Raw genomic sequence first — 14,970 nt, 5'->3', positions numbered from 1 at the left:
AAATAGCTACCCAGAATATCTGCAGTGATTATTTTTTGCACAAACCTTTTTGTGAAATCACATACATAGCTGCTACTGTTTATCTATCCTGTTGCCTAGTCACTTTATTCCTAGTTATATGTACAGTACATATCTACCTCAATTACTTCGTACCCCAACACATCGACTCGGAACTGATACCCCATGTATATAGCCAAGTTATCGTTACTCACTGTGTAGTTATTATTACGTGCTATTACTTCTCTATTTTCTTTCTCTCTGCATTGTTGGGAAGGGCCCGCAAGTAAGCATTTCCCGGTTAGCCTGTTGTTTATGAAGCACGTGACAAATAACCTTTGATTTGAAAAGCCAATTTAATTAAATCTACTAATTGTAGATGTATCCTTGTACAAATAAAATTGCTTTGCCAATATGTACCCAATATGGAGAAAGGGAAAAATAAAATAAAAACTAATTGACACAATGTTATCTGTTCAGAGTTCAGCCTGAGAATAAGATTCTGAACATGAGTCAGATCCATAACAGTGGTTCAAAAAAGGATACATATATGGATACAGACAGATAATTATTGATGAGTAGGTACAGAAAACAGGAAAGTATGGGTTATACTGTACACTATGTGTCCAGGTATGTGAGTCATAAAGTTGTATGATGACACAAAGAAACCTCTTGACTTGTATGCTTATGTTGAAACCTGAGCTGTTTGTGTGTTCTGAAGAGCCCCCTTGTGGCAACTTAAAAACACTGGTCTTGCACAGTATGCAATACAGACACCGCCTACCAAGTTCATCACGGTGAAATAATAGAGATAAAATTAGAACATTTGTCAATGAAAATGGAATATATTTTGTCAGGTCAGCTTTACATGTCAATTGTCAAGTTCTTTAATTCTGCATTGCTAGAAAATGACCCACAAGTAAGCGTTTCACTTTTAAAGTCAATTTACGCTTGATCTGAAAATGTAATCAGAGGCTTGGTATCACGGATGTGACGCAATCGCGGAGTCTGCAGATGCCAACTCAAACCCCATACTGCATTGCCGTGCGCTTCTCAAATTTCGTAACAATGCCGAGATCCCCATATAGCTCCGCAATGACATGATTGGTTGACAGTAGGTGAGGGCGGGAGGTCATGTATAAAATACAAAAAAACTAAATTTCTTGACTGACTTCTGTGGAGGCCGCACCGGCACCTCAGTAAGTGATGTACGGCCACTGCAGACAGATTGACTATGTACCCTACTTTATATCTACATCAGTTCTTTACAAAGCATGAGACAAATACATGAGCAGTTTAAGTCAGAATTAGTTCACAAATGTCATGCAACAGGTCATAATAATAATAATAAGGTCATACCCTGGACACTTCATATGCTACGGATTCAGCTGCTTAATTAACGTCTAGGGTACAGGGGGGTATCGGGGCCTTCATGGGAGAAGCAGCAGCAGCAGCTTCTCCCATGAAGCAATCTGCTCCCTTTGTATGACTGGCATGGCTGAGCCTAGCTTCAACTACCATTTTGAGGTGGGACATTTGTCACGTTCAAAACAACTGGGAACTCGGGGAAAAAAATCATTTGTAACGGTCATCCAAACCTGAATTCCAGCTACGATTTAGTGACCTGAAGATCACTGACGTCATAATTTGACCTTTTTTTCCCGAGTTCAGTTGTCTTGAAACCAACTATTGTAATGCTCTTTTCATTAGTGACAAATGATCATTCAGTCTCATACAAAAGATTGATGTTGCGTTCAAGAAAACTGGAAACTCGGAAAAATATGAGGTCAAATCACGACGTCATGGATCTTCAGGTCAAAAACAAAATCTGACATGACTATTACCACAGCCTTTGTTTATAATTCTGTATGAAAATAAAATCTTAAAACATGACTCAGATCCAAAAAGCAGAACAAAAATCAGCAGATTTGTTTTTATTTAAAAAAAGGAATACAATGGATGTAAATAATAAAAAACAAAAAGGTTGGTGAGCATAAGTACAGAAAAACAGGAACATCTGGGCAAACACAAAGCTGCCCAGGTAGGTACTGTGAGTTCATCATTACTTGTAAATGCATTTTTTTAAAAGTCAGACTAAAATCTGATCTAAATAACTTTTTTAAAGTATCAAGAGAGCATGTCCATGGGTAGGACATCATACATTCCAGAGAAAAGGTACAGCCATTTGACTCAGGATATACATAGTTCTTTGAGTCACTAAGGTAAACTGAATGCTAGTAGCTGAACTAATCTCATGAAAAACGTGTTAATTCACAAGTGCAGGACATCTTTGTGGAAAAAAGTTAACTAAAACTGACAGCCCAGGCCATAACTGATCATCATTACAGTGTTTTAATCCCTGTGCTGGTGTTTGTAAATTGGTTTGAGATCGCAGGCTCCCTGTCCAGACAGGCAGAATGGGTTTTATGTTTCAGAGGCTGGGAAAATAAAGGCTGATGGTATTTGTATTGCTAACTAAGGGAGAGGAGGGTTAGCTGCTGCCTGTATCTCCATACAGTATACTGAGCTGGCATTTTAATGCAACCTCCTGTGTTCAGATGCAATGCTCACCTGATGCATTTCACCCATTTTGTTTCTTTAGTATGAAAAAGCCTCTGCATTGTTCATCCAAAGTGGGGACTGTTTGAAGTCACCATCCCTGAATAAAACTGTATATCTAATGGGTTAAACAAATGTTGCAAAATCATTGGAGACTCCTTTATAGCAGACTTTAGTCAAAATACATAAAAATATGACATTTGTACATTTTTTGAAAACGGGCTAAAATGTGAACGCAAAACCTCAAACTATGCAAAAAAAATAACTCAATACATGCGTGCAGCACTTCCATTCAAAGCACATCATCAACTAGACACTCCTGTTTAAATGTAAAGTTTGAAATTAATACGTGGTGGGGGTCAGGGTCAAGAACCAGGAAACAATCTAGAATATATTTAAAATATAACTTATTATTAGCTTGTGATGTTTCCCACTAAGACAGCAGATGGAATTCATGCATCAGTAGAAAGCCCAGATAACACTTAACACTTGCGCACACACACATACAGTGTGCCTCCTGTAGCTTTAGCCAAAAGACCCTAAACAGGGAAGTGGTAGGGAGCTCTCCTATGGCCTGTAAATAACCCACTGAATGCACCCCTCATCCAGTGGAAGGAGAGGAGTGCAGTGTCTCCCTCGAATGGTGGCCACCACTTAGCCTCAGCTTACTCCTGGGTATATTACTGCCCAATCATCTCAAGTTTGTCTTTTCTTTTCACTAACATCTCTGCAGCATTTCATTATGTTGGCACTGCAGGGTTGCCACAAACCAAGCACTGTAACTCCTCCAGAACAATTGTAAAGAACTGCAAAGGAAAGGACTATTTGGGAGAGAAAGGTGAATAGCCAACGGACATTTTTTTGCAAAGGCTGAAACAGAATAAGACATTTGCGTGTTATTTGGTAACTGAATAGAAGGTGCGTGTGTCCCGGTAGGGTAGACTACTAGTAGACTATTCAGCTCACAGAACACAGGAACAAACACCTGAATTTACTGACGGTTAGAAAGAAACATTTGTTTACTCATTTGTTTTGAAAATCAACACGTGTATTTGGGATGTGATACCTGAAAATTGAGACCCTGAGCGTCCAAACTGACAGTTCATATGAGAGCTATGGTGGGTGACGAGGAAAAAGAGGCAGTCCCTTCCCCCCCACACCCCTGCTCCGCATTTGTAAAGAAAACAAGTGAGTCTGAATCAAATCGATTCTCTGAAGTCCAAACAATCCACTTGCCCAGCCAGCAGAGTAAAACCATAGGCAGAGAGGGCCGGCTGGCCAGCCTAATTCACCCTGCAAAAAAAACAGACAAGAGAAAGGGAGGAGCAAGAGAGGGAGGAGGGTAGAGGAGATCAGTGGAAACAGGCCCGGTAACAGACATAAGCACCCAGGGCCAGGGCAGTGCAGAGGCAAACATTGGCCAGCAGGGGGTTCCAGGCCCCTAGAGCCTCAGGGCTATCGTCTCCTGCTGCCTGCTCAGCTGCCTGGTCCTGGTTCAGCCCCTGCTGTTTTTCTGGCTCATGCAGCCGGTGGGGTTTCGTAGGAGCTTTGGGAGCTGGTTCTTTGCTTCCCGCCTGGCCATCAGGTTGATCACTGGATACAGTGGAAGACTGCGACTGGGCGGTAGCACCTTCACCACTGCCCCTCCATCGCAGTTCAGTCTCTGGTGGGGCACTGCAATGGGAGAGATATTCCAGGGGTAGAAGGATGAAGAGTGACACTGAATATTGCATGTATAGACTGCTAAAAATCTAATTGAGCGGGTCTTATTTACCTGCGAGTGTGGGAATCATTCTGCGCAACAACAATCTCAGGAAAAAATGAGATGGGTTCAACCGTGCCGTTGACAGATAGACCTGAAGGACGGGGGCGGGGCAGGGGAGGTGTGAACTCTGGAGGAACATCCTCTTCGTTGGAGAGCTCTTTCCATGACTCCTTAAACATTTATGGATTGATGTGGGTATTATTTAAACATTAATAGGCTTTACAGAGAAGATATGACCTTTCTCCATACATGAGAGACATCTGTATCTAGTTCGAGCTTCCCAAATAAAAACACCCAATTGGCCTACTTCAAATGATTCATTAGAGGACAAGTATAAGAACTTTGTGGCTAACCAGTTCCTGAAAATATATACAAAAAGGCAAACACATTTTACAGACACCCGAGACCCAATTTGTATGTGCTTGCATGACCTACTATAGCACTTTGGTTCATGGCAGCAACTAAAAGATGGATTCAACTTACCTGCAATGATGCATCTCCCATGATGCACCTGGCACCTTCAATAACAGCGAGGTAGGAAAATCTGAGTTGGTCAGGTGTTTGAATCAGGCCCATCCTATATCGTCGCATCTCCAGCAGTACGTCACGAATGTGCACAGATGACGGGTCCTTGCGCATGGACATCTGCAAACAGATATTTCACAGCAAGTTTGATTGGGTAAACTGACAATTACTTGACATGAAGTCATGATTCTTCATAAAGCCATTGGAAAGGAGTGTCTGCACAACTCAATACCACATTTGCATAATTTCGGCTTGTGGGAGGAATAAAGTTTTACATTTCGAATGAGATTCCCAGTGCAGTACTGACCAGTAACAGGCAAGTGTCGACAAGACAGAAGGTTCCCGAGCGTCCGATGCCTGCGCTGCAGTGCACCACCACAGGCCCCTGGTCAGAGTTGAGGCACCCAGACTCCCGCACCTTGAACAGGAAGTTAAGGAAGGAGGCTGGAGATTCGGGCACACCAAAGTCAGGCCAGGTGGTGTAGTGAAAATGTAGGATCTCTCTAGTTTCCCGAGTCTGTAGAAGGGGGACAAATTAACCCACTAAGTATAAAATAGAGCAGAGATATCAATTACTGTATTGCCACCACCACCACTAGTATGAACATAAGAAAATCTTTATAGGAATCTCAGACAAGAGTCAAAGAATCATGTTATAAATTACTTTGGAACATGATAGTCCTGAGTTCAGTTGCTTGTAGAAGGATATCAAACACCCACCGAAGCTGCTTCAAAGCAGTGTGGAGGATTTCTAGGAATAGCCTGGATCTCTGCTGATAGTAATGATAATAAACAAGTACAGTCCTCTTACAATGAATGTGGGTATTTATACAACAGGTGGGTCTAATCCTGGATGCTTACTGGTTACCACCGGCAAAGCTTATGACATTGAAATGCCTATTCGCTGTTCAATCCACTGTCTCATCAACCCTGACAGGCAATTTATAAACTCGATCTACTGTAAAAAGCATCTAAAAATTAACTCCCATTTCTTTGTATATCCATAAAAATGCAGATTCACGCAATCTCAAACTGAAGCTGGAAAGACTGCAAACTAGCTGCATTTTGTTTGACTGGTTTTTCCATTGACATCCCGACACGTTCATTACTAAGGGACAGCTGGAGATTAAATTTCAATGTTTCAAATGTCAGAAACAGCCAAATTTATACAAATCTTTACTGTTGAAAACCAAATGCAAAGATTTGAAACCCAGCCTAAAACCCCAAACAGCAAGCAATGCAGGTGTAGAAGCACGGTGGCTAGGAACAACTCCCTAGAAAGGCCAAAACCTAGGAAGAAACCTAGAGAGGAACCAGGCTGAGGGGTGGCCAGTCCTCTTCTGGCTGTGCCGGGTGGAGATTATACAGAACATGGCCAAGAATAAGTACGCTGCTGCCGGCCAGCGGAACATTTAGAACGAACAAAAGATTAAACAGCTGCATCGCTCGCATCTCTGGCAACCTAAACGACTTGTTTCAGGACTGTATCTTGTGGAAGGATGAAATAGGATGAATAAATTCATCAAAAGCCTCCACTTCTGAGAAGGCTTTCCACTAGATGTTGGAACATTGCTGCAGGGACTTGCGTCCATTCAGCCACAAGAGCATTAATGAGGTGGGGCACTGATGTTGGGCGATTAAGCCTGGCTCACAGTTGGCATTCCAATTCATCCCAAAGGTGTTCGAGGGGGTTGAGGGCCGATCAACAAAACATTGCTGTATGGACCTCGCTTTGTGCATGTTCATGCTGAAACAGGAAAGGGCCTTCCCCCAAACTGTTGCCCCAAAGTTGGAAGCACAGAACCATCTAGAATGTCATTGTATGCTGTAGCTTTAAGATCTCCCTTCACTGGAACTAAGGGGCCTAGTTCAAACCATGTAAAAACAGCCCCAGACCATTATTCCTCTACCAAACTTCAGTTGGCACTGGGCAGGTAGCGTTCTCCTGGCATCCGCTAAACCCAGATTTGTCCAGCGGACTGCCAGATAGGGAGTTATTAATCACTACAGAGAATGTGTTTCCACTTCTCCAGAGTCCAATGGCAGCAAAATTTACGCCACTCCAGCTGACGCTTGGCATTGCGCATGGTTATCTTATGCTTGTGTGCGACTGCTCTGCCATGGAAATCAATTTCATGAAGCTCCAGACGAACAGTTCTTGCGCTGACGTTGCTTCTAGAGGCAGTTTGGAACTCGATAGTGAGCGTTTTAACTGAGGACAGACGATTTTACGGGCTTTAGCACTCGGCGGTCCCATTCTGTGAGCTTGTGTCCGACCACTTGTTGCTCCTAAACGTTTACACCTCAAAATAACAGCACTTACAGTTGACAGGGCAGCTCTAGCAGGGCAGAAATTTGACAAACTGACACACTATGACGGTACCATGTTGAAAGCCACAGCACTTCAGTAAAGCCACCCATACGTAGAATGTATGCACACATGACTGTAAGTCGCTTTGGATAAAAGCGTCTGCTAAATGGCATATATTATTATTATTATATTATTACTGCCAATGTTTATCTACGTAGATTGCATGGCTGTGTGCTAGATTTTAAACACCTGTCAGCAACGGGTGAGAATGAAATAGCTGAATCCACTAATTTGATAGTGTGTTCACATACTTCTGTATATATAGTGTAGATCAGTAAATCGGGCACTGTACCAGGAAGTGTACATTTTATGCCTTAGTACCTAATTTAAGATTATAATAGGATGGTAAGAGAAGACCAGAAGATTACACAATGAACGAAGAGGAATCTTACCGACAGATTTTCTAGCTCCAGCTGACGGACAGTGTAGTAGGATTTGATGTCTTCTGAAACAAGCGTTAGCTTGAAATGTGTGTCTTCAAAAACCGCCTCCCTCACCTCTCTAGGCGGCCAGTACTGGGCACACTTCACCTGAAAAATAGTCAGAAATGTCATAACTGCATACATTTTACTGGGATGTTTACATTGAATAAGTACAATATTGATATTTTGGGTGAACAAGCCCCCGTTATACCAAAAACAGAGCAGTACTTTGCAACTGGAGGTCCATAGTGGTTAAAGGGAGCTTGTATAATATTATATATATATATACAATTTTTTTTAAATAGTACTAATTATGGTAATACTCACAGATCCTTTCTCTATGACACGGTTCAGCATCACCACTCCCATGGTCCTCTGCTCCCACACCATCTCCCAGAAGTGACCACATGTGTTTGGAAGGGGCCCCTTTGGAGGAAGAGGTAATGTTTAGCATCTTATCCAATTTTTTTTTGAACATCTATCAGGCAGTTAAAAACACACCCACTGTAAATGCATGTGACAGGCAGGCTACACTAGTCCTAGGAACATGTCAGTTTAAAATAAAATTAAGTGTTAGAAACTTTTGATATACAGTGCAGTTGGAAAGTATTCAGACCCCTTGACTTGTTCCACATTTTGTTGAGTTACAGCCTCATTCTAAAATGTATATATTATTTATTCCCCTCAATCAACACACAATAACCCATAATGACAAAGCAAAAACTGTTTTTTATAAAATGTTAGCAAATTTATTAAAATCATTTAAATATATAAATATTCAGACTCTTTACTCAGTACTATGTTGAAGCACCTTTGGCAGCGACTACAGCCTCAAGTCTTCTTGGGTATGACGCTACAAGCTTGGCACACCTGTATTTGGGGAGTTTCTCCCATTCCTCCTTGCAGATCCACTCAAGCTCTGTCAGGTCAGCTGGGAACGCCGGAGCTCTTCAGAGTGAACATTGGGTTCTTGGTCACCTCCCTGACCAAGGCCCTTCTCCCACAATTGCTCAATTTGGCCAGGCTGCCAGCTCTAGGAAGAGTCTTGGTGGTTTCAAACTTCTTCCATTTAAGAATGATGGAGGCCACTGTGTTCTTGGGGACCTTCAATGATGCACATTTTTTGGTACCCTTCCCCAGATCTGTGCCTCGACACAATCTTGTCTCTGAGCTCTACAGAGAATTCCCTTCGACCCCATGGCTTGGTTTTTGCTCTGACATGCACTGTCAACTGTGGGACCTTATATAGACAGGTGTGTGGGTCTTCCCAATTCATGTCCAATCAATTGAATTTACCGCAGGTGGACTCCAATCAAGTTGTAGAAACGTTTCAAGGATGCTCAATGGAAATCGGATGCACCTGAGCTCAATTTCGAGTCTCATAGCAAAGGGTCTGAATACTTACGTAAATATGGCATCTGTTTATGTTTTATACATTTGCAAAAATGTCTAAAAACCTGTTTTCACTTTGTCATTATTGGGTATTGGGTGTAGACTGATGAGGGGAAAAAATATTTTAGCCATTATAGAATAGAGCTGTAACAAAACTTGGAAAAAGGTCAGGGTTCTGAAAACTTAAAATGAAACCTCAGTGAGTGTGCATTTTTAAACCGCTTTGAGCTAGGTGGGACGCTAGCGTACCACCTGGCCAACATCCGGTGAAATTGCAGAGCGCAAAATTCAAAATACAAAATTTGTAATATTAAACATTCATGAAAATACAAGTATCTTAGATCGTTTAAAAGCTTAACTTCTTGTTAATGCAGCCACTTCGTCAGATTAAAAAAAAAATCTTTATGGCGAATGCTCACCATGCATTTTCAAAGGTGTCACCTCCACACAAAAAAAAACCTTGACTGTTTATCCTTGGGTTTTCACCTGCTACATGAGTTCTGTTATACACAGACATTATTTTAACCGTTTTGGAAACTTTCGAGTGTTTTCTATCCAATACTACCAATTATATGCTTATCTTAGCTTCTGGGCCTGAGTAACAGGCAGTTTACTTCGGGCACCTCATTCATCCAAACTTCCAATTACTGTCCCCTATCCCTAAAAAGTTTTTAAAAAATAATCAATGTGATAATAATAATAAATGTAATAAAACATTTCCAGGATAGGATGATTTAAAACATTTTTATATTGGAGATGCCCTTGAGCAACTGAAATTCTGAACGTAGTAAAATTGCTGTAATTGCTTGACATCTAGACAATTTATTCCCAATACTCCCTTCTTAGCCAGAGTACAAAAACCAAAGTACAAACCTGAGTAAGAATGTAGCTTCTCCGTGCCTCTTCAACAGAAATTAGGCTTGCGTTAATGTAGTCGTTCGTACCCAGTTGCAGGCGGATTCTGCTGTGGTCAACTGCAGAGAATGAAAGAAGGCTGATGAAAAGAAAACACTTTCAACTTTGCAATATCCCAAGGGACTTAGGATTTCATCTCTAAACACAAGAACTTTGGTGCAGCTGTACAGTGCATCCAATAGGGTCAATCTGACAAACACAGCAGTGTTTATTTCTTCTCTTCTATTCTAATCCACTCAACTAAACAGGAAATACTATCTAGGCCATTTCTCCTCATCTAAATCAAGAGAGCTGGAATGGTACTAAAATAAATACTTCAAGTATTTTGAATGTCTGATGTTCACTTCACATCAAATCAGGAAACAAAAAATATTGACACTAGTTGACATGTGATCAATCTGTCCCATAGGGTTTAGGTGAACTTTTTGCATCTCTGTGTAAAGAGGAAACCACAACAGCTTTGCTGTGTCTAGTTAACATGACGGAAGACTAAAAAAAGACATGACAACTGTAAAAGCTTGAACTGTTTAACTACTTGTGAGGCATCGGACCTTGAAAGATCCATTCGTTTCCATACATGAGATGTTTTAGACTACAGCTTAACACTGGTTCAGTCACAGTATGTAGCACCCAAATACAAGAAAGGCTATCCTGCATAGAGCGTCAACTATAGCCAATGTTTGAGCCTGTTATTGTAAATTTATCATCTTATCTTATGCTTCTGTATACCTAGACCGAGGAATTGCAGCAGCTCAGTCTAACTAGAGCCCCTTTTGTAGGCCCACAGATTAATTTCCCTCCCCCCAAAAATTGGGGGAAATCAGTCGGGGTCTCAAATTATTGTTGTGAGTTAGAATAGTAGAAAAAAACTAAGGGATGTTTTGAAATTTGGTTGTGCATCAGAAGCTAGCATTATTTATATATTATTTTTATTGGTAAATTCGTCGAGCGGCCAGCTATCTAAACTTGTAGTAATCATGGCCGAATTACCAACCATGGGGTCCCTATAGATTTGTCACTCACAGACATCATATTCATACCTTTATTTTTCCCACATGTAGTTGTTACAAAGTGGGATTAAAACGTTTTTTTTGTGTGTCATCGATCCACACAAAATACTCTCTCAAAGTAGAAGAAAGATTCTAACATTTGTTTAAAATAAAACACTAGTATATTTTGATTACATAAGTTTTCACCCTGTGAGTCAACACACCTTTGGCAGCGATTACAGCTCAATCTTTCTGGGTAAGTCAGAGCTTTGCACACCTGGAGTGTACAATACTTTCTGAATTATTTAAAATTCTTCAGACTCTGCCAAGGTGGTTGTTGATTATTGCTAGACAGACATTTAAGTATTGTCATAGTTTTGACTTATATTGCCTTAAATCTAACTAGGCCACATTCAACATCATCTTGGTAAGCAACTAAGCAACTAATAGTGTACATCGAGTATACAATACATTAAGAACACCTGCTCGTTCCATGACAGACAGATCAAGTGAAAGCTATGATGTCATTTTTAAATACACTTCAAATCAGTGTGCATGATGGGGAGGATAAAGGTTAAAGGATTTTTAAGCCTTGAGACATGGATTATGGGGTATCAGAGGGTAAATGAGCAAGACAGAAAATGTAAGTACCTTCGAATGGGCTATGGTAGTAAGTGCCAGGCATACCAGTTTGTGTCAAGAACTGCACCCCTGTTTTGTATAACGCTCAACCATTTCCTGTGTGTATCAAAAATGGTCCACCAGGACATCCAGCCAACTTGCCAACTGTGGGAAGCTTTGAAGTCAACATCCCTGTGCTTGACACCTTGTAGAGTCCATGCCACGACAAATTAAGGCTGGAGTGGGGGTGCTACTTAATATTAGGAAGGTGTTCCTAATGTTTAGTATATTTGGCCTTGTTTTAGGTTATTGTCCTGCTAAAAAGGTGAATGTCTTTAAGTGGCTGTCAGAAAGCAGAACACCAGGTTTTTCTCTAGGATTTTGCCTCCCCAGTCCTTGCTGAAGACAAGCATACACAAATTGATGCAGCCACCCCCTTTCTTGAAGATATGAAGAGGTACTCAATGTTTTGTGTTAAGGATAAAGTAATTTTTTTCGCAGTATTACTTTAGTGCCTTATTGCAAACAGGATGCATGATTTTGAATATTTTTATTCTGTACCGTTTTCCTTTTCACTGTCAATGGGGTTAGTATTGTGGAGCAATTAATGTTGATCCATCCTCAGATTTCTCCTAGGACAGCCAATAAACTAAACTTTTTAAACTCACCATTGGCCTGGTAATGGAGTTAGGAAGGACGTCCATCTTTGTAGTGACTGGGTGTATTGATACATCATCCAAAGTGCAATTTATAACTTCACCATGCTCAAATGGATATTAAATTTCTTCTTTTTACCCATCTACCAAAAGACGTCCTTCTTTGCGAGGCATTGGAAAAGCTCCCTGGAATTTGTGGCTGAATCGGTTTTAGAAATTCACTGCTCAACTGAGGGACCTTACAGATAAGTATGTGTGGGATACAGAGATGAGGTAGCCATTCAAAAATCATGTTAAACACTTATTGCACACAGGGTGAGACCATGCAACTTATTAAGCACATTTGTACTCTACTTATTTAGGCTTGCCATAACAAAGGAATAAATACTTGTTGACATTTCAGCTACTCATTATGAACATAATTCCACTTTGCAATTGGGGTATTGTGTATGTAGGCCAGTGACAAAAAAAATGTATCAATTTAATTCAAGTAGTAAACCAAAAAGGGGTGTCAATACTTTCAGAAAGCATTTCTCTCCAGCCTATGGCAAAATGTATAGAATTGCAGGAAATAATCTGTAAAATTGCTAAATTGTCTCTTTTTGTGGACCTCACCACATCAAAGTTGCCCATCCCTGAACTAGATGGCATCAAAATCACAAAACTTACATGGGCTGACATCTCTGTAGCGATTCCGAGTTTTGTTTTCAGGTAATTTAGCAAGTTTGCAGGGCAGCTCACTTGATTGCTGACGGATTTCCTGTGAGCAAAACAATACATTTACTTACATTTCTTAACTTGAGTTTTATTTGTTTTGGGAGGCAAATGGTTGTTCCTATGGTTGTTTGCTCACTGGTATTCTCCCAATGGTGCTCAGTCTATTACAACCAGTTTCAACCCGAACAGAGTCTTAAGGAGAATGTACTATGGTGCAGACTTATGTTGTGCTTATCCATTGTTTCTGGAGGTGCACATACCATGTCCTAAAAGTAGAGTCTTTCTTTAAACACAGTAACAGGATACTTGGGGATATATACAGTAAATATGCAGTCAAGGATATTTTCCTGAACCACATTTGTCCGCAGTTTGACAAATTATGCTGACACTAAATAATTGTCCACCATCACCTCAAACGCAGATATGACACATCTGGTCACAGCCACCTTCAGGCCTTGTCTATAATCCAGAGTAGTCTAATAGTGTGTGTTAAATAGATCGTTAATCAAATGTGAATGCAATTGTGGTTTGCCCCTTTTTCTAGTAACATGCATGATTATGTCTGAATTGTGGCATGGAACAAGTAGGGTGGAATATGTCCGCATTTAGTTATCAATGACAGTGACAATGTGACAACACTAATCTGCTACAATGCATCTAACACGTGCAGGTGAACGTTACAAATGTAACAACCGTCGCTATAGCCTACTGATGTTACAAATGTATCATTCGAAACAGTGAGGTTTTCTAGAAGACTTCACACATCCGACAGCGCCGTGGAAGTTGGTACGTTAACTACAACAAAATCGGAACAGGGTAGCCTAGCTAGCTATATCAACATTGGTACCAAATAAACCAGAAATAATACTTTATAACCACGAGACACGTGTAATAAGTAGTTGTAGGCACAATGTTAAAATCTGGCCTACTCAAACAGAACTCGCAACTTCAAATCCACCTTGATTTCCCAAGACGAACCTAACATTACCTGGTAAATGGCGTTCCAACTCCCGGGTTCATCGATTCCCCCAAACTCAGTTTCCATTGCCGTGCTACAGCCGCCTCTTTTCCCGACGACCAGTCGATATCTATTTGTAAAGGTTTGGCCAATTTGAGACGTTGTCGAACAAAGTCGACAACTCTGTCTATACGGTTCTTTATTTTCAGTAGCTAGCTAGCTACATAGATTATTGTAGTCTCTCTCGGCCTGGTTTTACCGGAAACACGCTGTGACAACCCCAGTTACGCTCCTCCTCATCGAGACTGTCCTTGAGGGAATTCGATAATATAGACCGGGTTACCACGGAGGAGTTTGCCCCGGGTAAAAGGTGATTACATTCGGTTTAGAATCTGGGCGTGAACCAGGTGCCCCGTTCAAAGCCCAGGGTAAAATCGTCTCAAAACAAAAGTGGGGTAGCCTAGGCTAGATTAAGCACATGTAGTAATCAGTACGATTCTGTGTTTTCACATGCAAAAGTGATTGATTTTGATAACGTTATAGCTGCCTTCCCAATGAAAACTAGTTTGAAAATTATCCCATATACATACATACTCAAAAGTATGTGGACACCCCGTCAAATTAGTGGATTCGGCTATTTCAGGCACACTCATTGTTGACAGGTGTATTAAAATCGAGCACACAGCCATGCAATCTCCATTAACAAACATTGACAGTAGAATGGCCTTAATAGGATGCCACCATTCCAACAAGTCAGTTTGTCAAATGTTTGCACTGCTAGAGCTTCTTGGGTCAAATGTAAGTGTTGTTATTGCGAGGTGGAACCATCTAGGAACAACAATGGCTCAGCTGCAAAGTGGTAGGCCACACAAGCTCACAGAATGGGACTGCTGAGTCCTGAAGCTTGGAGTAGGTAGAAATCATCTGTCCTTGGTTGCAACACTCACTACTGAGTTCCACACTACCTCTCAAAGCAATGTCTATCGGGAATCACGGTAAGACCCAGATGTGTCAAATTGACAATGGTTTAATATTTATTTTTTTATTTTATTTTTTTACCTTTATTTAACCAGGCAAGTCAAT

The 14,970-nt window shown here is 40.9% G+C and overlaps 1 protein-coding gene across 1 annotated transcript; it reads right to left on the bottom strand.

Moving 5' to 3' along the window:
• Positions 1-1,916: 1,916 nt before the first annotated feature.
• Positions 1,917-14,173, bottom strand: LOC124032140 (tyrosine-protein phosphatase non-receptor type 1-like). Its single transcript, XM_046344278.1, has 9 exons — positions 13,918-14,173; positions 12,882-12,972; positions 9,905-10,005; positions 7,967-8,065; positions 7,610-7,747; positions 5,154-5,363; positions 4,805-4,966; positions 4,331-4,491; positions 1,917-4,230 (listed from the first exon to the last, which is right to left on the bottom strand). The coding sequence occupies exons 1-9, from the start codon at positions 13,972-13,974 to the stop codon at positions 3,909-3,911; spliced, it is 1,341 nt and encodes a 446-aa protein (XP_046200234.1). The 5' UTR covers positions 13,975-14,173; the 3' UTR covers positions 1,917-3,908.
• Positions 14,174-14,970: the final 797 nt, after the last annotated feature.

The sequence above is a fragment of the Oncorhynchus gorbuscha genome, linkage group LG03, assembly GCF_021184085.1.
Source record: "Oncorhynchus gorbuscha isolate QuinsamMale2020 ecotype Even-year linkage group LG03, OgorEven_v1.0, whole genome shotgun sequence".
Taxonomy (NCBI): domain Eukaryota; kingdom Metazoa; phylum Chordata; class Actinopteri; order Salmoniformes; family Salmonidae; genus Oncorhynchus; species Oncorhynchus gorbuscha.
This window is presented reverse-complemented; position numbering and strand designations above follow the sequence as displayed.